This window comes from Mandrillus leucophaeus, unplaced genomic scaffold (assembly GCF_000951045.1).
Source record: "Mandrillus leucophaeus isolate KB7577 unplaced genomic scaffold, Mleu.le_1.0 Scaffold823, whole genome shotgun sequence".
Classification (NCBI taxonomy): domain Eukaryota; kingdom Metazoa; phylum Chordata; class Mammalia; order Primates; family Cercopithecidae; genus Mandrillus; species Mandrillus leucophaeus.
Window position 1 is genome coordinate 86,165 of NW_012108953.1, and position 26,280 is coordinate 112,444.

General features: G+C 40.3%; 1 protein-coding gene across 1 annotated transcript in view; it reads right to left on the reverse strand.

Annotated features, from left to right (window-relative positions):
- The window catches only part of LOC105530468 (cysteine-rich motor neuron 1 protein-like), a gene marked incomplete at its 3' end in the record, with an annotated part of 88,544 nt that extends 75,587 nt beyond the window's left edge, over positions 1 to 12,957 (reverse strand). Inside the window, exons 1-2 of the mRNA XM_011968035.1 lie at positions 12,686 to 12,957; positions 10,364 to 10,500 (exon numbers count right to left, since the gene is read on the reverse strand). Of these exons, the coding sequence (XP_011823425.1) occupies positions 10,364 to 10,500; positions 12,686 to 12,957 (409 nt within the window). The remainder of the gene's footprint in view (positions 1 to 10,363; positions 10,501 to 12,685) is intronic.
- Between the last annotated feature and the right edge of the window lie 13,323 nt (positions 12,958 to 26,280).

The following is a 26,280-nucleotide window of genomic DNA, read 5'->3' on the forward strand; positions in this document are numbered from 1 at the left end:
ACACAAATCCTGTTTTAAAAGCTTACTATTACAGCACTGTATGAGGCACACATTTCAAAGAAATGCTTGGAATCCTGGGCGCATTTCTCAGTAGGCATCACCTATCATTACTCTCCTCCTCCACCGTTCAGCTCTAAGACTTCAACCTCTTATTACCTGGCTGGCATCAACAGTCCTTCCATGCAGCCCATCTCACAGCCAATTGGTTTTCACTGCCAGATGCTTTTCTCTGCCACCCCACAGGAAGACCATTTCCCCCAAATCTGGAATCAGAACTAAAAGGCCTTTGATGAGGCCGCTGCCCCCTTGCTGTTTTCTGCTGCTTTCTCAGCAGAAGTTTCCGGGCAGCAGCAGCAGACTCACCTGAAGATGCTCAGGTGAAGGTGACCATCCCCCTCAGAAACACTGCTGCCACTATGTCCAGACAGGAAGCATCTCTGACTCTAAAGCTAACAACATCTGAGACACTTTTATTTTCTTTTTTTGAGAGTAAACTCCTTCAACTTTCTGCCTGTTCCTAATCAATACTTTGTTTTTCTTCGTGCGAAATAGTTTCCTTAGCAACCACTGCTTCATAGGATCAAGTACAACATGCTACTGAGACAAATGCTTTTCTGGTATTACAGAACATTACATTTTAAAATAATTTAACAAAATCAACAAGGACTGAAAGCAAAAATGTAATGAGCTTTGATTATAGAAATCAAATCTTAGCCCAAGAGTTCTGTTAACAGCATTTGGCAAATTATGTTTTAAAATCTCTCTTTTCCTAAGTAAATCCACATACACACCACAAGAATCAAGGTTCTCATTCTCTAACACAGTTCCTGGTTTCTCCTTGGACTGATCAGGAAAAAAAAAAAGTTAAAAACAGAGGTACTGGTCTTTAACAACATGAAGTAGGTTTTTTCCTGGTACCCTAAATGTGACAAGATGTAGTCTCCTCGCCTGAAAGGTCAAGACAACTGAGGTACCTCTGCAAATGTATTTTTAAGTTTATAATTTCTGCAAGATACCAAATTAGGATATTAGATAGGGTACTTTCTCTAAGTATAAAATAGAGAAACCTACTAATTTCATAAATATATTCAAATTCATATATGTTCAAATATGTCTAATATTGAGTACTACAGTGAAGTGCCAGGTATATTAAACTGCTAAACCAACACTTCCACTTGGATGTTCAGAAGACATCTTGAAATATATTGCTTTTTCTCATGACAAGCTCTGTACTTCAGTATGCAGATGAATTACTTTATGTGTATTTCCCATTTCATCCCACAGAACATTAATAAGATGTGTAATTGAGGGCTGAAATGTAATAAACTTAATAATTTGTATTGCTTTGATCAAGGGCATTCAAGGAAACTAATTTTTATTTTATTATTTTGTTCAATTACTTATCATTTTGCTTTACTGAAAGTATACAGTGAATACACAATAACTGACTAGCACAATTTGGTGCCACAACCTCTATTCATACTAAAGTATCAGGAGGTTTATGTACCATTTTTTTTTTTTTTTTTGCACCATTAGTACAAAATGGAAAAAGAAAAAAAAGCAAATAAAATGTTAATATTATTACGGAAATAGTTTTGACCTGATGTACCACCCTAAAAGAGCTTGGGGCTCCTCAGGAGTCTGTAGCCCACACTTTGAGAACTGCTGTTCTAAAGAGCACGTCCTGCAGGTACACCTGGGCCAAGGAGTAACAAAGAATGCTGGGTAAGTCTTCTAGCAGTTACCATGGAACCATAAAAATGAATGTTTCTTTAATGTGATTTAGCTAATATGTAACTGGTAAACAGGAAAATGGTGTCAGTATAATACAGATGTTCTGCTGGTTCTCATGTGATTTTTTTCCCAGCACATTAATGTTCCAAAAAAAATCAAAAGTGAGCCAGGCGCGGCGGCTCACGCCTGTAATCCCAGCACTTTGGGAGACTAAGAAAGGCAGATGACTTCGCCCCAGGAGTTCGAGACCAGCCTCGGCAACATGATGAAACCCTGTCTCTACAAAAGACACAAAAATTAGCCGGGTGTGGTGGCGCATGCCTGTAATCCCAGCTACTTGGGAGGCTGAGGCATAAGAACTGCTTGAACCTGGGAGGTGGAGGTTGCAGTGAGCCAAGATCGCACCACTGCACTTGAGCCTGGGTGACAGAGCAAGACTCTGTCAAAAAAAATAAATAAATAAAAATAAATATCAGGAGCAAGTTTTCTCACAGTGAAGAGTCTTACCAGTATTTGAAAGACCTGAAGAAAAGGCTGAAAATTTTGCTTAAATTCCTTTCTTTAGTGCAAGAAATGACTGCTCTGGTGGTTAAAATATCCTTTATATTAAACTATCTGGGGAAACTGCAAGTAGAAATGAGAAGCCTGGAGACACTTGCCCCTGTAGTTTAAAAAAAAAAAAAAGAAAAACCACAATGATGAAGAAACTACTGCATGTTATGTTGAATTCTGATAACACTGTTCTACATGCAAAGTAAACATCTTCAACATCCCATGCCCTGAAAGGAGGCAGAATGAGCTTCGGAGTATGGAGGACTGCAAAGGATAGGCTACCAGTGAGCCAGGTGCAAATAAATGCCAGGGGCAGCTTACCTGGGCCAGTATTTTTATTTGAGTTCTTATTGTTTGCACTTATCCTCTATGCACACAGTTGCATAGGTCTTAAGTGGCCTTCCCCAACCCTATTTTTTCCCAACAGCTCTCTTATTTTTAGTGTAATGAATGATTTTGCAGAATATGAGTAGGTTTTTTTATTTGCTTTACAAGAGTGAACAACATATGTTGCCAAGGCAGAAAACACCTGTACTTCCAATAGCTACATTCAGTCTTGTCCTGGACTTAAGTCTTTCTCCTCTAAGAGTATCTTCCAATATTCTCGGTGATGCCTGAAATTCTTTCCTTCTACATTTGACATGAAAGATTTTCAACGCAAAGGCTAGTTGGAGAGAAGTTTCCATCCTGAAGGCAGGAAAGTGGGCACTGAGAAGGATACGAAGGATGAGGCCTCTTACAAGATGTATGGAGGCATAACCAATACCAGATTTGTGAAGCAGCAGCTCCAGGGGATACAGAACCCCTGTGCTAAGGAGCTACAGGAACCAGCTGTGGCAACACCAGCTTTGAGTGGTCCTGGATTCAACCTCTATGCCCTTCAACATATCTTTCCATCTGCTTGTTGGTGTCTGAAATTCCACTAACATGGAAAAAAACATTTCAGGTATGAGTGCACTTACTGGACAAAGTATTGTGTATTGTGTGTTCATATGAAATTTCTGCCATCCGGAAGGTGGAAAGCATTTGTATACTCAGATTCTTACCATTTTCACCTAGTATCTGTTTAGGTTAATAGAGTTTACTCCAAACCAAGAGATGGCTGCACCCCATTATATGGCAATCCACTCACCAGAAATATGCTATAGCAGATATTAAAAAGCAAGAAACAAATTCACAGTACATACTCAGAAGCTCACAGTAATGGAATTCTGTTGGCAGAAGAGAAGCTTCTGGGAATATATATCAAATTAATTCTCCAGCTGTTCACATATCCCTGTGGCTACAGGAAGATGCAAATAGCTAATACTGGCATCTCTTTTCATGCCAGCCTAGAAACTCCAGTGTAATGTAAAATTGCTGCTCTTAACTCCCCCAGCTCCTGGCTGGCTGTTATCAGGCATTCAGTTCTGCTCAAGGAGGAATCGAATACAGTCTGCTTTCATTCTCTCTGCTTCAAGCTTAAGGCCTATGTACCCAAAGCTGGCACTTCCTTCTCCTTCTCTTCCTTGTGCTGTAATCAGTGCAAAGCAGGAAGGGCAAATTTATGGTTATCAGTAGAAATGATTCATGTTACAAAAATGTATTTTACAGACATTTCTACAAAGTGAAACAATTTTAAGCATATGTAACTATAAACCAGAGTGGACAAAGCCTGAATCTTTCAAACAATGGAATACTAAAGTGTGGACACAATTTTTCGTTGAAGACTAACTCTTAAACTGATGCAAACATCTAAATGTATAACAAACAAGAACACTGATTTTTATTATGTCCAAGTGAGGAATTCACTGAAAAACAAGCAGCACTGATCCAATATACTAAATCAACTTACAGCAAAATATTTGTTAATAAGCATATGTCCCTTTGCTACACTTTCCATCATACACCTCAGCAATACAACTAACAAGAGAAGCACCAGTTTCATGTTTCGTGAAACAAGGAATAAGGACGGGAGAAACTGGGGCTGCAGGACACAACTCTCCTACTTCACAGTGCTGCCTAACCTAGGAGCCATCTTAAACTGTATACGGAGAAACAACCCAGTGGGGGATGGTGTAATGGAGAGGGCCCTGGCCCAGGAGACCACAACCTGAGCTCTGTCACTCATTCACAGCAGGACCCTGAATAAGGCATTTAGCTCTCTAAGCTCCAATTTTTTAATTACAAAAAGGACGTGGAATGGATAATTCATGAGGCCCCTTTAGACTTTATCCTGATGTTTGATTCTAGCATCTTTATTGAAATTGTACAATGCTAACAATTTATTGGGAACAGTGCCAGAGAATCACATGCCTATGGCAGTCATAATTTAAATTTAAAATAATGTTCCATTATCAGACCAATTTGACTTCGTTTTGAAAACAAAGTCACTATGCAGAGTAAGGCAAGCCAAAGGTCTTTTAATGTAATGAACATCACTTTCCAGGACCTTTCCAGTATCTCCATCCTAGAGGATTCACTAGCTGAGGTCTCAGTAAATCTCCTCATTTAATAAAACAGGATTGGCTATGAACTGACAATTGTTGAAGCACTCTGTCATGACGCAACTGTCTCTACTTCTGTATGTATTTGGAAGTTTCTATAATAAAAAGATTTTTTAATGGGAGGGGTTTATAGGAAACTTACCAAATACTTAAAAATGAAGAACAATGGAAGCACCATATGTCAACATTGATGGGGACACAGTTAAGACAGTGTTTAAAGGGAAATTTCACAGGGCATAAGGCAGGTGGAAAAAAAAAAGAATGAACTAAGCATCCAACTCCAAAAAAGAGCAACAGAGCAAGTTCAAAGAATCAAGGAGGATGGAAATAATAAATCTACGGAGAAAATAAAAGCAACAAAAACAGTTAACAAAATTAAAAAACTGGTACTTGAGAAAGATTATTAAGACATCTTATAAATGGCTTTTGATGAATAGTCTCACACAGCATGTTAATTCATCCAGATACTTCGATGTATATTTTTTCAATCACTTTCTCTTTTGAGGTTTTATTAGGAAGTTACTCAAAGTTAGACACTGAATGGCTCCATTTCTGAAATTTTTTGAATAACCAAGGTAGGTATTTAATGCACATTTACATGTTTTCCTAGCTGCAGTTAGTCTGACTGCACTCTGTGGCACAGAACTTCACTCTCTTACATTCCCTCTGCTTTAAGAGTAAAATCCAATAGTTTCCAAGGAAAATCTCAGGTCTTCTCCCCTGGTTCATGTTTGTGCTGTGCTAGATCAGCCTTCTATTCAGGCACAGGCCATGATTAAGCAACGCAGCTGTCTCTGAACTTGAATGTCCAATAAAAAAATGTAACTCCATGTTTATCCAGCTTCAAAGGATATCAATTTTCAGTTATCACACACACTCTTACTTAAAAAATCAATAAATCTTGGTTGAGGAAAAAAGTAGGAGAAATGTCTAATTATTCCCTATTTGATCTCTTCATCAGGATACTCTAAAAAAGGCATCCTTGGATTAAGCCAGGTCATTAGCTGTCTCTTACATACCTGGTTCAGAGTGTTTTATCCTCCTACGGAGGTGCTTTAAAGTAAATAACACCCAGCAAGGGGTGTTAAGGGAACAGCTCAATCAAACTTCTTAAGGCTATGGAGTTGCAAAGCAATGGTCTACAAAATGAAGTCCAACGTGCAGTCATTTGAGTCCCTGACATGGAACAACGCAAAGCCAGTATAGACTTGATCCCAGCAAACTTCTTCAACCTCATCTCTGCCATGCCTCCCTCTTCCTCCAGTAAGAGTGACTATGAATTGCATGAATGTCCCATGTTGTTTCATGACATTCATGGCTGTTCTCTCTAACTAGAAACTTACTTCTCTTCATCTGCACTGGAAACTCCTCCTCAGTGGTTAATACTTTCTTTAGATTTCCCCACTCTACAGGGACTGAATTAAATATGATTTCCAATGTAGGACTTCTACTGCATATCTATTAAAATTACTTCACTTACAGCAGCACAATGAAATTGTTCATCTAATCTCCTTTACCAGAAGTGGGTTCTTTGAAACTAAGGATCTACTTTTTACTCTTCATCACTGAACTATCATATGGCTTAGCAAATAGTAGCTTAGCAAAATAAATACCTGCAGAAGGAATAAATAGGGATAGGGAGGACAAGCACATGAATTTAATCAAACCGATGTGAATCTTTGAGCGGCAAACTTTTTCTGGAAAGTAACTTTGTTGGTAGAGGAAGAAAAGTCAATTATTTAGAAATAACAGAGAAACATCTTTGGATCTCAGCCTTCCTACTTGTGAAATATTAATATTAATTCAAGTTTTCTTTTAACCTCAATACTATATTAAGCAACACTTCCACAAATCAATATTTATGGCATGTCGAATGAGTGAATGAATATGCCTCAACCATGTTAGATAAATAACTTAAATAATAAACTTTTAATCTCCCTTTCTGCCACTTCTGTATATTATGACAATAATTAGATAATGTGACACACGTTAATGCTTCTTGCCAGAATGTGACTTGAGGACATGAATAATGCACAGTACCATTTTATAAATATTAATGGATGCTCTAACCTAAAATCTGTTAGTCAAATCACCAAGAGTAAACCAGAAGACTAGGTATGGGAATTGCACACATCCAAAAGTGTGAACCACTAGAGTGAAAAGAAATGTGACCAGACCTTCTAACAACTAAATATGGTGCTCTGAAAATAAGCACTTTGAAGGATACACATTTTTCATTATACTAGGTGAAGAGGTAGCACAGATAATAAAGCACATTTCACCCTCTAAGACTAATCTTCTGATAACAGCTAACACTCACAGAGCACTTTCTATGTGCCAGAGACTGGAATAAGCACTCTCCACGGATTAATCAGTTTTACTGAGGAGGGAAGCTGAGTTACCTAGGTCTGAATCCCATATAGGCTGTCACCCAGCAGGGGACATGAGGAGCTGAAGAAAGAGGAAAGTGAGGTAGTCAAAGGCTGGGCAAAATTTCAAGTTCATGTCAATCTAGAAGACCTGAGCATCAGGGAAAAGAAAGGCAGGAACACCACTAATTCTCCCATCTCACTCTGGTGAGGTCCATCTCCAGTAATATGGCCTGGAGACCCCTGCTGATGGTCCCTGAACCACAAGGACAAGCAGAGGCCCCTCTATGACACCTTGCAGCCAAGACAAACAGAGTTGCAGAAGCACCTTTGGAGCCATCAGAACAGAAAACCCACCAATAGAAACATAATGTCAACTAATCTATCATCCAGGAAAACAGAGGTTCTTTGCTAAGACCTTCATATACAGCAATACTCCTGAAAAGCAAGTAATAGTTTTTAAAAGGTGTGATGATCTGGAAGTAGCAATAAGGAATCTTTTCAGGATAATAACTTTGTGAAATCAGCAAGCAATCATTTTTGCAAGGGATATTTTTACAAATCAACTTCAGCACTGCTGTGTACTTTACCTTAATAATTTATCTGAAGTCTTCAAAATAAACCAAGTGGAAGATAAATGAAAGAGTGATATAAATTCCAACAATTATATTACTGATCCTTGCCATTAACTCTAATACTGATCTACAAAGAAATATCTTCCCTAAATATCTTGCCTAAAAACCCAAACCTTTGATTTTTATTTTTTTTTTTTTTGGTGAAACAAGATTATGTTTGGTCTTATTTATTCCTACTACACAGTCCAAGAATCTGGTTATCCCAGCAACAAAACTAAATTTGCCAGCAATATTCAATGAACTTTGCTTCATACGTACGGCATACCATTTCCTAGTTGCCCAGTTTCATCTTAAGTGAAAGTCTGGCATGTATGTCAAAACCTTTTTTTCTTAAAACATCATTAAGATCCACATGGTTAGTGTATGTTTAGGTGGACAGTAGTGCTATAAATCAGAAATAAGAATCAGAGAGACAACTGTGGCCTGTTAAGAAACCTCGCAGGGACTGATCCACTGATTTTAAAGGCATCAAGTCCTTGAAATCCATTTTAAAACTCTTCAGAAAGAAGCAAATATAAATTAGGGGACAATGAAAAGCAGGACTCTTGCCTTAGGCCATATTAAGAAATGAATATGAACACCTTGGGTGGACTATGATTTACACAGCAGCGATCTGATCCCTAACATTCATGGGAAATAAACCAGACAACTATAACAAGAACACAGAAACATTAAAAAGTCTTAAGAACATGTTTGAAAAACATATTTACACATTTCTTACAAAACTGGAGTTTCCTTTGTGTAGCATCTTACCTGTATACCTAACAGACACTCAGCTCTAAGTCACTGGGTCCTCACTTTGGAGGTCCCAGAGATGACAGCACAAGCCGTATCTATAAATCTATGATGGCACCCTCCTGACCACAGGGTCAGGTCTGACCCCTCACACTGATAAATTAGGCCTGTGCCTAGCCCTAGCTGACCTTCCAGTTACCTCCCACTGTGCAGACAGCTGCTCTTCCCCTCCCCGGCTACTGCGGCCTCAAGGCTTTGGCACTTGTGTTCCCTCTGTCTGGAACATCCTGCTCCAGGTGCGCGCATGGTTCACTCCAGCACACCTTCAGGTCTTCAATCAAACTCAACTTCCGGCAAGACTTTGCCAGACCATTAAAACTGCAAACAAGACACTACTGTGGCCGCCTCTGTCCCCTTTCTCAGCTTTATTGTTCTCCGTAGCACTTCTCTCCTCTTGTATGCTGTATGTTTTCCTTACTAATTTGGCTGATTCTATCAGAAAGCTCCAGTTGGTAGGAATTTTTGTCTTGTTCACTGCTGTATCTTCTGCACCTGGAAGAGGGCTCAGCACATAGTAGAGCCTCCATAAATATTTACTCAATCAGCTGATTTCCTGAGTATGCTATGCACGTTCACTCCAATGGGCCTTTACGGATCCCACTGCTCTGCTTAGGAACAGTTTTATTTCCTCCTGTCTACCTAGAAAGGTGCTACTACCGTACTGTGCCCAGCTTAAATATCTTTTCTTCAAAGAAGTCTGATTTTCCATTTTTTCCCACCCATCCCGCTCTCTTTCTGGCACACTCACCCCCAGCACTTCCCTTATTCTAAGGCATTGCTGAGCTTCTTGGGAGCAGAAACTGCTTCTCTCATTTCTACACTCACTCTGTGCTGAACACACAGCAGGCCCCAATATCCGCTTGCTGAAGTAAATGAACGGTAAACCTGAGTAAGTGACTGCTCTGTGAGGTAACTAATACTATTCTCTACTAACAACACTGCATGGGAAAAAAGAAGCAGCTTTAAAAACGTTCTGTAGGTATCAAAGTTTCAGGTTTGTTTATTTGCTATTTCTGCATTCACATTTAAAATCTTTTGGGAATGGCTGAGATGCAAATAAATAAACTTTATAATAATTCAGGCCTTCCAAGGACTAGGAAGCAGGTAACTTTCAGATATTTTAAAACACAGCAGTGTCAAAGTTAACGAAAAATTTTTTACAGATTTCTACATTTCAAATTAGAACACACATAGGTATAAACATACACATGTAGAAAATAACTTGCTTCCAAAAGAAAATGTAAATAAAACAGGTATGCATCACTCAGTCCTTTTTCCATATGCTACAGCAATATGTATTCCCATATGCAGTTAAGTATGTGGATTTTTCAAGACCATGATTCTGTCATGTTATTCTATTTAAAGTTGGCGTTTAGAGTGGAAAAGAAGTCTCAAAAAAACTACCCAAATGACAAAGCTCACAATTTGTGGAAATACCTCTAATTACTATTTTATTAGCTTCAATACCCATTTCAAGAACTAACAGCTTTTAGGATATAAAAAGAAAATACCAAACGCAGATAATTCCCAAAGCATGCTTTGATCACATCCATATCCTATGTAACGAACAATAATGATCACCAAGTTTCAAAGGATTAGAATATACAGAGATGCACAGCTTTAAACTTATGTGTATGTGCTTGTTCTTTCCATTGTTAATTCCATTGTTTTGAACTTCCAATTTATGGAAGACTGGAAGTTCTCAAGGCAGACCAGAAGAGGCACCCCTTAAGCCGGGAGACACAGGCCGAAGTAGCTGCAACACTGCCTGCAGCATCACAATGGGCCTCACCTGGTGTCTTTCTTATCAACCGGGTGAGGGAAAGGGGTGCTGCACACCTGGGCTGGTAGGCCCAATAAATTAGTGCCATAACCATGGTATTTCTACTTAGCACCAGGGCCACTATTCCTACGACTTCATATAATGTCCTGTGAGGAGAGGAAAGGACATTACCACCCTTGCTTCAGACAGGATGTGCAGCATGGCCACGGAGCACTAATTATCATTCAAGACTACCCTGGGCACAGAAGTTAATTTACTCAGCACAGACAGATTCCAGCTGCACAGGAAACACAAGCCCTTCAGGTATGGCAGCAGTTAGGATCGCTCTCCACTTAAAACAGGTGTTTCAGAAACAGACTCTAGCTATAGTTTCTATTCCTTTCCCACGAGCACGGAATTTAATTTTAAACATCCCCAACGAAAAGCTAGCTTGCCAACACGCGCAGTTTGGAAACAGCAATGACCTGCTAGTGGTTCCACAAGGGTTTGCTGAGGCGGTTCCAGGCCCTGGTTCTGCATCCTGATTCTGCGAAAGGCTTTAATTGGGAGGAAGCTGAGGATACAAAGTTCCCTAATCCTGGAGAGGAACAAGGAGCTGCTGGGCATATCATCACCCTGAGGCTCGTCCTCAGGATTTTCTGAAAACCTCTTCGAGGGAGGTAACAGACCCAAGCGTGGTCCAGGTGGGTTCACCAATGACAGAAAACAGAAAGAGACAGGTGAGTAACAGTTGGCCTCACACTTGCATGTGCACCCACCCCTTTCACTAATCCCAGTGACTCTATCTTTGCCTAAGCTGAGCATGTTAAAAATAAAAAGCACTGGGGTTTCCAAACGGGGTGTGCTTTACTCTAAAATAAAAATGGCACAGAAGGTTTTTTTTGAGACGGAGTCTCACTCTATCATACAGGCTGGAGTGCAGTGGCGCAATCTAGGCTCACTGCAACCTCTGCCTCCTGGGTTCAGGCAATTCTCCCACCTCAGTCTCCTGAGTAGCTGGGATTACAGGCACGAGCCACTGCACCTGGCTGGAATTTTCTTTAGGAGGGTCTTTCCTGCTAACGTACTTGGTTTCTGAAGTGAGAAGTGCATCTAGTTCACACGGTCACTGGACATTCCTTCTCTCATCCATCACCTTTGTCCTCTCCTACTACAATTTCCTCTGCATTCTGGCCTGCTCCTCCTCCTTCCCCTCACATCCTTTCCTCCTCACCCCAACTGCTCTGGCAGCTCACCTTCCTGAGCCTGGCTCTGCCAGAGGTCCCCGGCCACAGGCCTGGTCTGAGGAAACCTACCGGCTCCCTGCCCTGCCAGCCCCGCCCCCAGCGTAGGAGTCTAGCGGGAGCTGCCTGTGGGGCCGCACTGGGCAGCATTTCCTTTCCCTCCATCCCACCTCAAGGCCATGGGGCACTCCTTCCCCCTCCCCCGAGTCCTTCCTGTTTCCCAGGCCAGGTCCATCCAGGACACTCAACTGCCAGGGGTCAGAATGCCACATTCCAGTGGCTTCACACCACCACTGGGAGGGCTCTAGATTCCTGTGGGGGGGTAGGGGCGGGGGCAAGAAGGCGGGCAGGGAAAAGTTCAGCAGAGGCTGATCCAGCCCACTGTGTTATGTATTCTGGGACAAAGTCACGGGGCAGGGAGAGCAGCGGGGGGCCCCAGGAGTTCCCTCCAGAGTGGGCAAGAGAAAGCTCCTTGACCTCTTTGGGTTAGGCAGGAAAGAGAGGCCATAACCGCAGACATGGTCGAATTTTTTTTTTTAAAATAAGAGAACATGACAAACTTTTATGGGTCTCAGTTCCTTAATCTGTAAAATTAGGCTGGCCTAAAGGTGCTTTTCTGAAGAAACTTCAAATGCCACAGTTCTGATTCCTGGTGTGGCAACAGTGCTCTGATCTCAGTCATTTTCAAAGTCTGATGTCTTTTTGGCTAACGAATAGAAATACCACCTTCATTCGGAGGGCAAACAAAACTTCAACCTCCCAAAACAAAATCCTCCCCTTGCAATACTGGATTTATTTGCCTTGCAGACTCAGTGTCTCCCAAACGTTCTTTATGTCCTTCTTTTGATTTATTTGTCCTGTAGGTTTTAACTCTGTAGAGTCTGGGCTCAAACCCACAGGACCTGGCCTCTCAACGGTTTCCAAATCCTCCTGCTTGCAGGCCCCCAAGGCTTATGAAATTAAGCTCCAGGATGCGCATCCGATCCAGGTCACCCTCTGGAGCTTAGGGCTGCAGCATGATGGGACTGGACAACTCTGGCCCCATCTGAACCCAAGGGGAGCAGCTCAGAGTGCCACGACACAGTGGGCAGTGCTGAATCCCTCTGACACAAGAGTACCACTCCACTGGAACTCAAAAAAGGGAAGCCGGCAAGGAATAAGGAGCTCGAGCTCAAACTGTGTAACATCAACAGATGAACCAGCAGACTTCAGCTTGGTCTTGTGGAGGAGGATGTGGAGCTGGCCTGGCTGGCCTGGCACTCTGAGGACAGGAGTACCGGACTGATAAGCGCAGACTCTGGAAGGGAAGGAAATGGAAAACAGTGCTGGAGAGATTGGGGAGAAGGAGTAAGTGAAGAGGAGCCCACTTAGGGCTGCCATTCATGCATCAGAGTCATAAGAAGCATGTGCGGTTAGGTTCTGCCTCTGTAAGACAGTCCATGAAGAAAATATCCCTGAGTGGTCAAAGTCTACCAACTGTACTTCAACTAAATGTCTACATTCCTCCCATACACATATTTTTTCTTTCTTTTTTTTTTTTCTTAACCAAACCATTGCTTTTAATAAATCCTTATGACTAAAGTTTGACCACAGAGTAAGTTTGTGGGTAAGATGATTAATATGATCCTACAAAAAGATACCCTGATACAGATTCATTTCATTCTAAGCAATTGCTTTTCTAAAAAAAAAAAAAAAGAAAGAAATAGAATCCCTGACCAATTATGACCTCCTTCCTCTCAAGCAAGGATTCAACACAGAATACTCATTTACTAAGACCCAACATTAGTGAGAGAATATGTTTTCTGGAATTAACTAGAGCTTGAACCCCAAGTACATACTACCCTTCATTAAAAACCAGTTCAGTGCTCTGTTCAGAAGACTGCATATTACCTCTGCGTGCTGCTCTTCTTATACTTTGGGAAGGCTGTACTGTTGTCAGGGCTGAAATAAAAGTGCCTGATTTTCATACCCCAGCAGAAGCAGAACTACAGCAGAAGCAAATCAGATGGCTCATAAATCAGATGTCCTCTGACAGCTCTTCCTTTTATGAAGATCACATTTTAAATGGACCACTTCAGTTTGGGTGAGAAAAACATGAGAAAGAAGGAAAGCATTTGTACATTCTTCTAGTCTTTTAATAAAATGATGAATCCTTCAAACCACCTGCATAATTCTGCCACACAAGAACCACAGTGTACTCATTTGCACTGATAAATTTATTACATTTTAAGTTGAATACAAGGCAGGGATTTCACAGTTACAAAAAAAAAAATCTGGAACACAGAGACCTAAAAAAAGGAAAGAAAAGTTATTAAAATTTCTACAATGGACAACAGAAATATTTCTTTAAAACAAGACAAGCTGTTTTGTTTGAATGAGTATGTGTGTATGTTAGCTGAAAGCTCTAAATTTCTCCTTAAAAAGGATTTTACTACTGTTGCTATCCTGTTACAGAATTCATTTTTAAAATCAATAAATATTTTCAGAATGAGAAGAAGCACTTATAAAATGCTGATAACAGGACTTCAGGTTCATGTTCTTGTCACCTTTGTAGATATGATCACTTGCACTCCAGCCTGGGCGACAGAGTGAGACTCCATCTCAAAAAAAAAAACAACAAAACAAAAAACAAAACTGTCTTCTGCAAATTTTAATCTCTAGCTTGATGTCTTTTGTTAGCCAAAAAGACATTAGACTTTGAAAATGACTGAGGTCAGATGACTGTTGCCACACCAGGAACAATCCAATCTCTGGATCAAAATCTCTTATTTTTAGGATAGCAGTCCCCACCAAGAGAACACAAAGACATACACCCTTTTTAGTCTTTGCCATATGAAAGGGCATCAGCATAAACTTTTTAATTAACTTTCTTAACTTAAAAAAAAAATGACTTACCTCCTTCTGTAAGAGCTGTGAGCTTCATCCAGAGTATGGCCCAGGCACCTCAAAATGAGTGGTGGCACTCCTTCCCCTACTGTCGCATATGGACCATTTGGGGGACCATTTGTTCCTCTTTGAGATGAGTAATAATGCTGAGAGCAGCCTCAAATTCAATACCCCACAGCTAGAGAGAAACATGTTAGGTGACGCCTGCCTAGGAGGAAAATCATGAACAAAATTTCCTCACAAACACCTTCAATGTGATGTAATGTGAAGAAAAATATCCCATCAATTACTCATTGATTTAAAATACATTAACTGAACACCTGCTACTTACACAGTGCTGTGCTAGAACAGACTACACAGAAGCCCGGTAGGCTATTCAATTATAGAGCATCTACCTATCCATCTATCGCCTTAAAAGCAAACATAAGTTGCAATGCAGAGTAAGCCTCTAAGTTTAGAAAGGGTAAATTCTCGTTAATATGTCCACTGCACATGTTGGAGTCTGAAATATCCCAACAATAATGCTTATTGAAAACAAATCACCTGATGGCTTTGGCCTTTCAAAATTACCTTGGGAGCCAGTAAATATTACTGAAACACCTGAGAGACTGAGTTTGTTAGGTATGACTAACAAATCACAGGCACCGAGTTATCAACATAGAATTTGGAACATTCTACTCCCCTGCCAGCAGCTAGGGAGTAAATGTCTTCAGGCCTATGATGCCTTATTTCAACCAAATATTACTCTTAGTTTATGGTAAGAGAAGAGGAAATCACTTTCCCACCTTCTGAATATTACATTTACTCAACAAAGCATTAATGAGTATGTGCTATGTATAAACCATCATGTTAGATGCTGAAGTACAAAGATACAATGACAATGTACATTAACTGTGTGCTTACTGTATACAAGCCACTATTCAAGTGCTTTACATGAATGAATTAACTTAAGTATTCCTCATAACCACCCAAAATAGATGGATACTATTGCTATTCCCATTTTACAGATGGAAATCATGAACAGAGGTTGGGGAGCGGTTGGTCAGGGTAACACACCATCCAAGTCACCAGGCTGGACTATGCACTGGCTTCTGAGCCTGAACTCCCACTAGTACACAATTTTGTCTCTCATTAATAAAACACGATTTCTCCCTATGGAATTTATCATCTAAATTTCAGAGGAAGTCTTTTCTACTGGAAAAGTTTTCTTGAGACTGTATGCCTAACACTCCTTGGCAAGTGGATGCAATGTGTGCTAGCCATACAGGTGGGTAACATGCCCCAAGACTGGGGTGACTCATCCTCCAAGGAGGAAGCAACAGGGCCAACGGGGCAGAGCCAGCACTGGAGTGAGACTAGTGCCACCAGTGAGCTGTCATCAGCTGGCTGGACAGTGCCCCTGAGCTCCAAACAGCAGAAAACACCCGTGTGCAGGGCTGGGGGTTGACCAAGGGCAGCTGTTGCATGTGGGCCTTCCGGAACCCACATGGGGGGAGGCAAGGGAAAGGGATTCAGACCCTGAAAGGGGAAATCAGTGACCAACCCATGAAGAGACAAAAGACAGGGCTGAGGAACTGCTGCTCTGTCTCTCTACATTAGAGAGAGTGATACACAGACACATGGGGGTCACAAACTCCAAAATCCCACAACTCCATCCCACAAATGCTACACGCTTGTAGTATTTACATACCTGTCTTTTCCCAAGAAGCTTGGTGTTCAGTATTTTAAAAATCCCTCACAGTAGGTCAGGATGTCAGGCATTTGAATACAAACACCAAAAGAAAGGGAAGAGAACCGTTGTGGTTGGTGCAGCAAAGAATTCTGAGATACCCACTAAAGGAGATCCAAACAATGAGCATCATCCCTTGGAAACACCAACTCCAGAGGTAAAAGTGTGAAGCAGCTATAATCAAATCCATCCAGCATTTACCCCTGGCAACAACCTCCAAGTCTACGACCTCCCTCAAACCATATTTACACCTTCTCCCACATTCTCATATCCCCACAGCCAGAAATAAACCCAGGGCTCTCAAAACTGAGCCTCTCCTCCTCCCGCTCATGCGAGTTGGCCCAGCTCTAAGGCTCTGTAAGCAAGGAAACGCAGTCCAGGGACACTGTATGAACGCTCGCCTACTGTTTAAACATTCGCCTCAACCTGCAGCTTACACAGGTCACGGAGGCTTCACTATCTACTGTAGAGCAAGGAAGATACAAATCCATTTCATTATAAATGAATTTAAACATTTATAATCACACTGGTAAGAAGCTTTTGGCAATAAATAAAAATAAAAACCACCTGAAGCTTTGGTTGATAAGAAAGATCAACTGATTAAAGAAGAACTATGTAATACTGGAGACAATCCATTGATTCCCACCTTGAAGTTTTACAAATTGGTTCCCATAGGAGCTGTAGGCCCTATGTTGGGGTGAAGCTTAGGAAAGTCCAGGCCCTCTCTCCCTTTCGAAACCTTTTCTCTAATGGATGTCAGCTTGCCTTACACCTCTTTATTCATCCCGGAGACACAATTTCAGCATACGTATTTTGGTAGTGGTGGTTATTGTAGGCGCCATATACTTATTATTGTAGAACATAAATATTAAATTTCAAAATCTTTATTTTAAATGCTTGCTGACTTTAGCTAATGTCATTATCCTATGATCTAATTAAAATTCTACAAATACACAAGGTTAAACTGTTAAATGTGATGTGATTTCACCTTCGAATTAGTTTTTCAGTACAAAGTATGCTCCCTTAAGTCAATATGTTTGTCTGAAAAGTATTTATGAAAGTGTAATAGTGCCTATTAATCACTTAGCCACATACTGTGGCTTAGAAAGTACTAAGGTACTCTAAATAGGTACTCTTTCCAAGGTTCAGTGTTTTCTGGACTATGTTGATTGGTATGTATCTTACACTAATTATATCTTCAAAGATTTGTGATTCAGAAACAAAAATTGAGTATTAAAGAGGTAATCAAAATGTTTGTCTTCCTTTTGCTAATCCAAAGAGCACTTAACGTTTATATAAAATATATTTGAAGCCTGGTGATTTGATTTTGTATACTGTTTATACCATTTGTTTTGAGGATTTGTATTTTTAAACAAAGATTGCAGAAATTAATCTGAAATATTACAACAGATGCTATATGCCTTCTGAACATGAAACCAGTATGAGTTGCATTATATGGGTCAATAATAACAATAATATGAGAAAAAGTCTATTTTCCTGATAGAATTTCAACACTTAATCCTGATAATGACAGAGAGTTTTTTTCAAATTTTGTAGGTGCCTTGCTGGATAACGTCTATGCCTCTGGTTTTAATTTATAAGATGGTGGAAGTGGAAAACTGCTTTTAATCCTTGGAAACAACAGCATATGGCATATGCAAAGCATACAAGTTACAAATTCATTCTGAAGTTAATATCTAGTCCCCATTTAGAACTTAGTTAATTATATCCATTTTTCATACTAAGTAAACATTTGCATTCCAATAATAATGCTACCCAAAAAAAAAAAAAAAAAAAAAAAGCAACAGAATTAAAATGTCTCTACCTAGAGAGCTGGCTATTTGCACAAAACCTACAAATCGTTAGTTAACTTTACAAAGCTTCCATACTCTTAGAGTCAATGCAGTTCTGGTGACACTAAGTACATCAAACAAAAACATCAAGAGCCACAGCCCTCATGCCATGAGCCTACAGGGATCAGATGCACAGGTAGTGAGTGGTCAGATGCTTAGTAAGAAAGAGATGACACAATCACAGCTATCTGGAGCACGCCCAGGCACTCAGGAAAATAAATTCCACTACGACTACATAAGAATTTTCTCTTCGACAGAATTTTTTTTTTCCTTTCTTACTTTTTAAGTAGTATGGAAAAGAAAAGGGGAAAGGAAATGAGGAGTAACACTGCAGTCAGTACAACCCAATTACTTGACAAATCATAATAATGAAGACAAGGTAGCAACATAGGACAATGTATTTGATAAATGTTAGGTGGGGAAAAAAAAACATGACACAAGATGTGTAGGGGGAAAAAGGATGTCTATAGAGTAAGACTACGCAGGGTTATATATAAAAACATGAAGCTGGTTTTTGTGTTTGGAACAAGAGCATTTTAGATAATTGTTTCTTCCATTTCCCAAACTGTCTAGTAAAGTTATGTTCCCTTTAGAATAGTATTCTTTAAAGGATGGCCGTGGGTCCAACAATTGGCTCCAGCACACATGGCTAGTGATGGGGAATACATTCAAGGAATAAAACTACCAAGAGGGAATTTAGATAATACCTTTTTCTGAGTGACCCCTTTAATAAGGGGTTTCTGTCTCTTTTTATAAGGCAAGGCCCCTTTCCTCATGCAACTAAGCTCTGAGAACCTTTGGGCATGAAAACTTCTAAGGAATATCTGTATCGATACTTTTTGATAGTCTACCTTTCTTGACACATAGCATGGGTAGGACATCAGCAATATAAACCTGGTAGGTACCTTAGGAACTGCAGAAGAGAAGACACAGGAAAAGACACCCACAGCTTTATGTAAGCCACTTAGGAGACCGACTACAAGTATCCAATCTATGTAAATTAACGAATGATGGCCAGAGGCAGATTTTTTTTTTTTTTTTTCCTGTTGGAATTAACAGAAACTAACAGCTACAGTTAGGAAAACATACTCCTATCATAGAAGAACGGACATAACAGACTATCAGGACATGCACATGACCCTGTGAGCCATCCTTTTTGCAGGTGTGCATGTTGTATACATGGATGCACATGCACCAGTATGTGCACACATCACATAATCTCCAACGTGTGCACAGCTGTCCACTGTAATGACATTTTCTCACTGTGACAAAAGACTGACAGAGAAGGATGCCTGCATTTCCATACATACAGGCTCAGGGATACCTTCCCATATGGCTATTCTGCTGGTCCACCGGCTCCGCTACTGATGACTTCATTTCTACCTCTCAAAATGCCCCGTTGGTTTGCTTTCTCTATCACAAACGCGACCTTTTCTCCCCAAGTGCCATCTTTAGGTACAGCTGTAGGCACGACAAGCCAGTCAAAGGCTGGTTCAAGCAACTGATTTCCCCAAATAGCTCTGAGAGGTTCTTGTCAGGACTCAGGTTAACCCAGCTGTCTGTATCACTGAAAACAGTACTTGCTGGTTGCACTTCACACCCACTTCTCCGGTTCTCTCCTTCCAGGAAGTCTATTTTTCAGTTACAAGAACTGTTTACTTTGGCTTACAGGCTGATGGGCACTCCCTCCTTCAAGAGTGTTCCCCAGTCCTCAGCCTCCATTCATTTACTCTACTAAAGTCTGAGGATAAGTGTGCTATTCCACCAGCAAGAACAGTTCTGGGTCCTTTACCTACACCCTCGATTTAACTGTGAGATCACGAGTTTTGAGAAACACACACGCGTCTCATTTTGGCAGCATTTGCCATCGGCTCAAATACTCCTGCTGCTGATAAAGTCTTAGAGAAGGCAACACTCAAAAGAGAACATACCTGCCTAGAAAGTCTAGGAACGGATTTTTAAGCTTTCAATAGTAATGAAGCCATATACAAGTTTTAAAAGTATTTTTAAAGAGTTATAGGAAAATCAGCGGACCCTCAAAAAATAACCCTGCTTAAATCTTCACTGTTCATTGCCACTGTTCATGATGGACAACCAGAGCTCTACAGCTATTAACTGTACTTAGCCATCAGTTCCAGCTTCTCTCCTTCCCTTTCCTAAAACTTTTGTAACTGGTGATGATCAATAAAAGGATCTGAAGTGGGCTACTGGGAAAGCCACCAACCATACACTAACATTATCAACAATTTCCATGGGGTATGAGATGAGCATTGTAAACTCGGGAAAGCTGAAAGGCCATGCTGCAGCAGAAAATTAAACCTGCCCTAAGAAAATGGGCACATTGACTAAAGTGATAAAATGGCACAGGTACCTGAGCTTATATCCAAGAGAATTCTGCATGTGTCTTTGACTCTCTCTATATTTTATCTTGGCCAAAACTCTTTATCTTTAGCAGCTGAAAAGTTTAGCACCAAATGTATCAAGGTTTTAATTTGCTCTGTATCCTTAAGTTTCTAATGTCTTATTCCATCTTAATTTGTAAACCTCCTTAAAACCTTTAGAAAAACAAACAAAGAACTTATAACTAGTGCTACAGAAAAAACAATTCCACACTGAATGTGGAATTACTAAATAACAAGTTGGGGCTCCAGCCACTAATCATCAAAAATTCCTGTCTCTGAAGTCATAGGGTTTGGAGTAAATCCAAACGGAATTTTGCTTTCCTAAATGCCTTAAAGTGCATTCCTATGGAATTCCTGCTTGAACCATTGTGAGGCATTTTAATTATTCACAGTCACACACTTCCACCCTCAAGTTGTTGGCTTAGGATTTCCTTCCCCAAAGAAGCTGTACAGTTAAAAATTCCTTAGGACATCTGAAGATCACCTGAAGCAGTAAACAGGTTGCATCATACTGCACTTGGCACTCACATATTGAACATTCAATATATGTTTCTTAAAGCAAACACCCTCCTGATTAATCAACATAAATGTTTATTAAGACACAATCGTAGATTTGCTGAGAATCCAGAAGTCTATTTTGCTATCACCAAGTCATGATGATATGGTCATCTGAAGTGTGTTGATAAAGTAATTTATAACCAATTTATCAGTTATTGTTTACAAGCAGTTGATCACCACAGTATTTCAACTGTTTAGTACATCAGATCCCTGGCAGTCAAGAGAAGGTTACAAGCAACCACCCACAAGGAAAATTCTTACAAGCTGATGAGGGCTTAGTGAATGAAAGATGACACCTTTATGACAAACTGACAAGAAGAAAAGCCCACACAAATAAAACTTATCTTTAAATATTCACCAAAAAAATACAGCTGAAACTAACTCATCATGGAAACACAACAAAAAATTCTAAGACTGATGGGCATGAGCAAAGTTAACCAGTTTGAGCTTCCACCTGCAATGCTACGGCTTCTCACTGGGATTCTCTTAATGGGGAGTGCCATTCGTTTCAGTTTCCACAGTGCAGACCAAACGATTCGATGAAACAGTTTTTGTATAATATCTTGGATGACCTTGACTCTAGATTTAGTCAACAAATGCTCATTGAGTTCTTCCTGTGTGCCAAGCGCTAGAATAACACACAATCCTGGCACTCAAATAGATCACAATGAGGCAGAGAGACAGAAATGTGAACTCTAACACAGTATGAAAAGTGCTATAACAGGGGAAGGAGAAAGTGCTATTTACGGTCACTGGGGGATGGGGGATGGCATTACTTTTTCCTGGGCAGGGCAGGAAGGCTTCACAAAGAAAAGAGCATAAAGTGGTAGGGCTTGAGGGATGCAAACACATTTTAAAGGACGTGAAGACAACTATGGGGGAGTCTGAAACCCGACACCACGCCCATTTTCCAGTTGCTGGCCTTACCAAGTCTTTGGTTGCACTAGATATTAAGAAGAATGTGTTGACCACATCTCCTAATTTTCTGAGCTCTCAAAGGATCTTTGTCCAAGATAAACTGGAAATAAAGTTGGAAAACCTAAAACTTTAGGAGCAAGATGGTCAGGTCTTTAGGGGTCTAACTTTCCCTTACCTGTGGGCTTTTAGTAATAACATGCAGACTACTAAGGCCCTATGGGAAGTTAAATGCTTACTATACTAAGATTGGAGCTTGCAGTGAGCTGAGATTCGGCCACTGCACTCCAGCCTGGGCGACAGAGCGAGACTCTGTCTCAAAAAAAAAAAAAAAGTAGTAGAGGTGGAATAACTATGCATTTGAAATATGTCCCCTTTAAAGAAAAAAAGTTCACTGTTCCTTCTTAATTAGTGGTCATCCTTTATCCCTTCTCTCTCTTTCTAGCTCCTAATACCATCTACTTTTCCATTCTCTCAAGAAATATTATCGCCCAAGCATTTCTGACTCAAGGGCATTCGCTTACATATTCACACACAATTTAAAAAATATAATACCTGGATTATTTTCAGTGCCAAACACAGCTGTAATTATGTATTTCTTTTGGACATGCTTTATGTTATTAAAGCATGTAAACACTTTATCTCCCTCAAGTTTTCCAGCCCTCAGTTGGCAGAAAGTCTTTTCTTTTCCTTTCTTTTTCCAAAGCATCTAATACAATTTCCTGAATAGATAGTCAATAAACTTGGTTGCTGAGGGCTCACCTTTTCCCAGGGCAGTGTTTCAAAATAATTTCATCTACTGCCAACAAAAAACACCTCTAGCTTCTTTTATTTTACTTATTTCCCTACAGAGGTCTTCCATTTCTCACTCTAAATTTCTGCTGTTTCCTTCTGCTGTCACATCTAAAGTTTCTGTGTAAGGTCAAAACTGTTTAATGATGGCCTACTATAAAAAAAACAACAAAAAAAATCCCCCCCAAAAAAATCCAAAAAAACCACTTTTGTCCCAATCACCAAGAAAGAAGTCAGCAATATTCAGAAGCTCTACTTGCCTACTTACAGATATCCCAATTAACAGGCAGTTTAAAACCCAAAGCATCTTAATTAGAACTGTTTTTTCAAATGCAAGAAGTAAAACAATGTGCAGCCTTTTATTAAGAAGTCATTTTCAGTTTGCTGATCTACAGAGTAGATACTACAGTCAACTTGCTTCAAGCTGGGGCGTTGTTTCCAGCACATCTATAATACAATGCACAGTATTCTTTGCGTTGTGCCTTCGGCAACTGAAAAAATATACATGCACACGCACACCCTACATCCAATGGCACAAAGTTAACTACACATTCAAAGAAGGAATTAGCTTCCTGTCTCTTAAAGAGTATTCCCACTCAGGGGCCCAGTGGCTGATGCTACAGAAACAGTTTACTACCCTGGGTACATCTTTTTAGGTCAGCAAATCTACCACAACCTTGTACAGATCCTCGTTGTATAAACTTTTATCACTTTTCTCACATTTATCATCTTCTCGAATGTTCCTATATGGCAACATGTCCGACTTATATTACATATAACATTTCATAGGTTCTTATATGGCAAAAAGTTCTGAAGAAATGTTTGCAGGTCAAAAGCTCCCCCTGCAAACATTTCTACAGAACTTTTTGTGGTTAGTGCAGACACTGTTATAGGAAGGGATCCTCAAAGAGGAATTGACTCTTGCAGCACCTTCTGCCAATGGCTGGTTGACCAGTAGCTGGAAAGCTGTGTGCACCCATCCTTGCTAGGAAGAACATGGAGGCAAATGTTAAGATTGCTGGAAAGCATCTTTCCAATGGCTTTCAGGACACTTGAGATCCAGCAGGCACTGGGCTGTGGTAGGGATCCACCAGAGGAGGAGGGCCGAACCACAGCACACAGGAGTGGGCAAGTGGGGTCTCGAACTGACCTTCTAACATAGACCCCTCACTACAGCAAACATACATGCATTCACGGGCTGCTTTGTAGAGAAATGCTGGAACTCTGGCATGCAGATTCTCATTACTGCCGCAAAGGTTTAAAAGTTCTTAAGCTAACATGCACCAACCAACCTGGAAGAAAAGCAAATAAAGACCTATTTACACACCAAAAGAAGAGTAAAGGAGACCCTAGCTTGGTCAAAAGCTCAGGTTAGTAAATTAACACCACCCCATCCCAGAAATCTAGCCTGGAAGAGAGATGGGTAAGATCTGGAACGGGATTTAACTTTTGATACTATCTTTTTAAAACGGAAAGAAAGAGTAAGCCATAGTGTAACATAAAATGTTTACTCAGGTATTAGTAAACTTTTAACAATTTCACAGATTGGAGTGGAAAAAAAAAGCAAAACACTATAGAAAACTAAAAAGTATGTAAGTTTACATAGCTAGGAATTGGTGGGTTAGGTAATTGCACTGGAAGTGAGAATCATGGAAGTGAGCTACGTAATAATTAGCCGCTGAGTTTTCTCATATCACATACTCCCAAATGGAATATTTCACATTCAGCAGACTTATTAATGAATAAATGCCCAATGGGAATTAACTAGTACCTCATTCTGAAAGGCTGCTCTTGGCAAAAAATGTAATAACCACAAGGCAAGCAAGCTGATTGCTAATATACACTGGAAGCCCTGCTGGGCATCATATTCTTTCGAATAATGCCTATTACTTTAAGTTTTAGAGCCACAGGTTCATACTACCTAACCTCGCTCAATGCCCTGCCGCTGGACAACATGCAAAGGAAGGGTGAAGTTTCTGGACAACTTTCCAAGCTTCGCAGTTGGCTTGTACTTGAAACATATTTAGTGAATATTTGCTGTCTCACATACAAGCAAAGAGCTTCCTGGTCAGTGGCTCAGCCGTACACAGAGGTGAGGGAGCTTGCGCAGTGTGCAGCATGTCCCTCTGCAGGAATCATCCTTTCATCCTCCCAACGTGAGGCACCAACATGCCACGTTTGGCCAGTGACCCCCCCACCCCTTTCATGCACTATTACTGCTATGTTTCTTTAAATTCAGTCTGCTCCTTAAGGAAACTCCCTGGCAAGTGAAAACAGCAGCAAAGGTAAAAGAATGTGGAGAATTTGGCTGCTGCCTGCAGTATTAGGAAGAACAGCAATTACTCAACTCTCTCCTAGTGTCAGAGGCAGAAATGCGCATGTGAATATGGGCAAGTTTTTGCCTGTCTTCCCTCTAGCTTCTCCCTTTGCAGTCTCTGTCACCTACCTACCTCATAGTCTTAATAATTAATGAGGTACATAAGAAAATGGAGAAAGGGAAGGCAGCGAAGGCATAAGAGAGGTTTGAATTCTACCCTGAATCCAGACTAGGCCACAGTGAATATGATTTAAAAGACTTCAGGCATTTAAAAGCTGTCACTAACTTCCCAACACTATGCTTTGCTGTCTCCACTGCTGCTTGATAAACATAACCAAGGAGGAACTCTTGATCTTTTCCTCTAAGCCCTTCTGTCTACAGCACCTGGCAGTCATGTAGACACTACCACTTTTTCCTTCCCTGGCTCTGCAAACACAAGGTAATACTTGACTCCTGTCTATCACTTCTAGGTCATAAAAACATAGATCTTATGATCAGTAGGACCTTAAGATATCATCTGATTCAGTTCCCCTGTCTTCAGGTAGGTAACTATTTAATTCCCTTTTGACAAATTACGGCAAAGTGATGCCAAGGGAAGTTGAGGGGTTTTATTTAAGTCACTGGGCTATTAAGGGATGAAGGGGATTCAAAAGTCATGGCTGTTTTTTTCTCCATCATGTTATCACACACAAGAATTCTGTAATATTTACCTTTCTGGGCAGCCTCAAACCCTTTCTGAAATGAGCTAGGATATACACAAATACAGTCACACTCTTGATTAAAATACAGAAATTTATTTGGTCTTTCATTTTTATGTGATAGGTAGTGGTAGTAAATCTTAAAATCTGCCTGAAATATAGGAACTCAGTGGTTCTGAAAAGCACACAGTATACCCATTCTGTCTCCAACTGTTTAAAAATCCTTCTACTTTGACTTTCAGAGATAAAATTGTCTAAAATCCATCCCTTTTCCTCACTCAGACTGTAAAAGCCCGTACTTTTCAAAAAAATCAAAGCTCCCAACTATGGGAAGTGAGAAAAGGTTTTCAAGATCTGCATTTGATAACATGATGGAATATTCTATCTCTACTCACTTATAAACACACACACACAGAGGGGTCCAAGCCTATGCATCCCACATTCCTCACACCGTAAGCCCCGAAGTGGTCCAACTACTTCATAAAGTCTAGTTCAGGTCAAACATCCTCAAGGTAGCTTTGCCTTATTTTGGCAGGTCTTTTGCAGTCTTAAA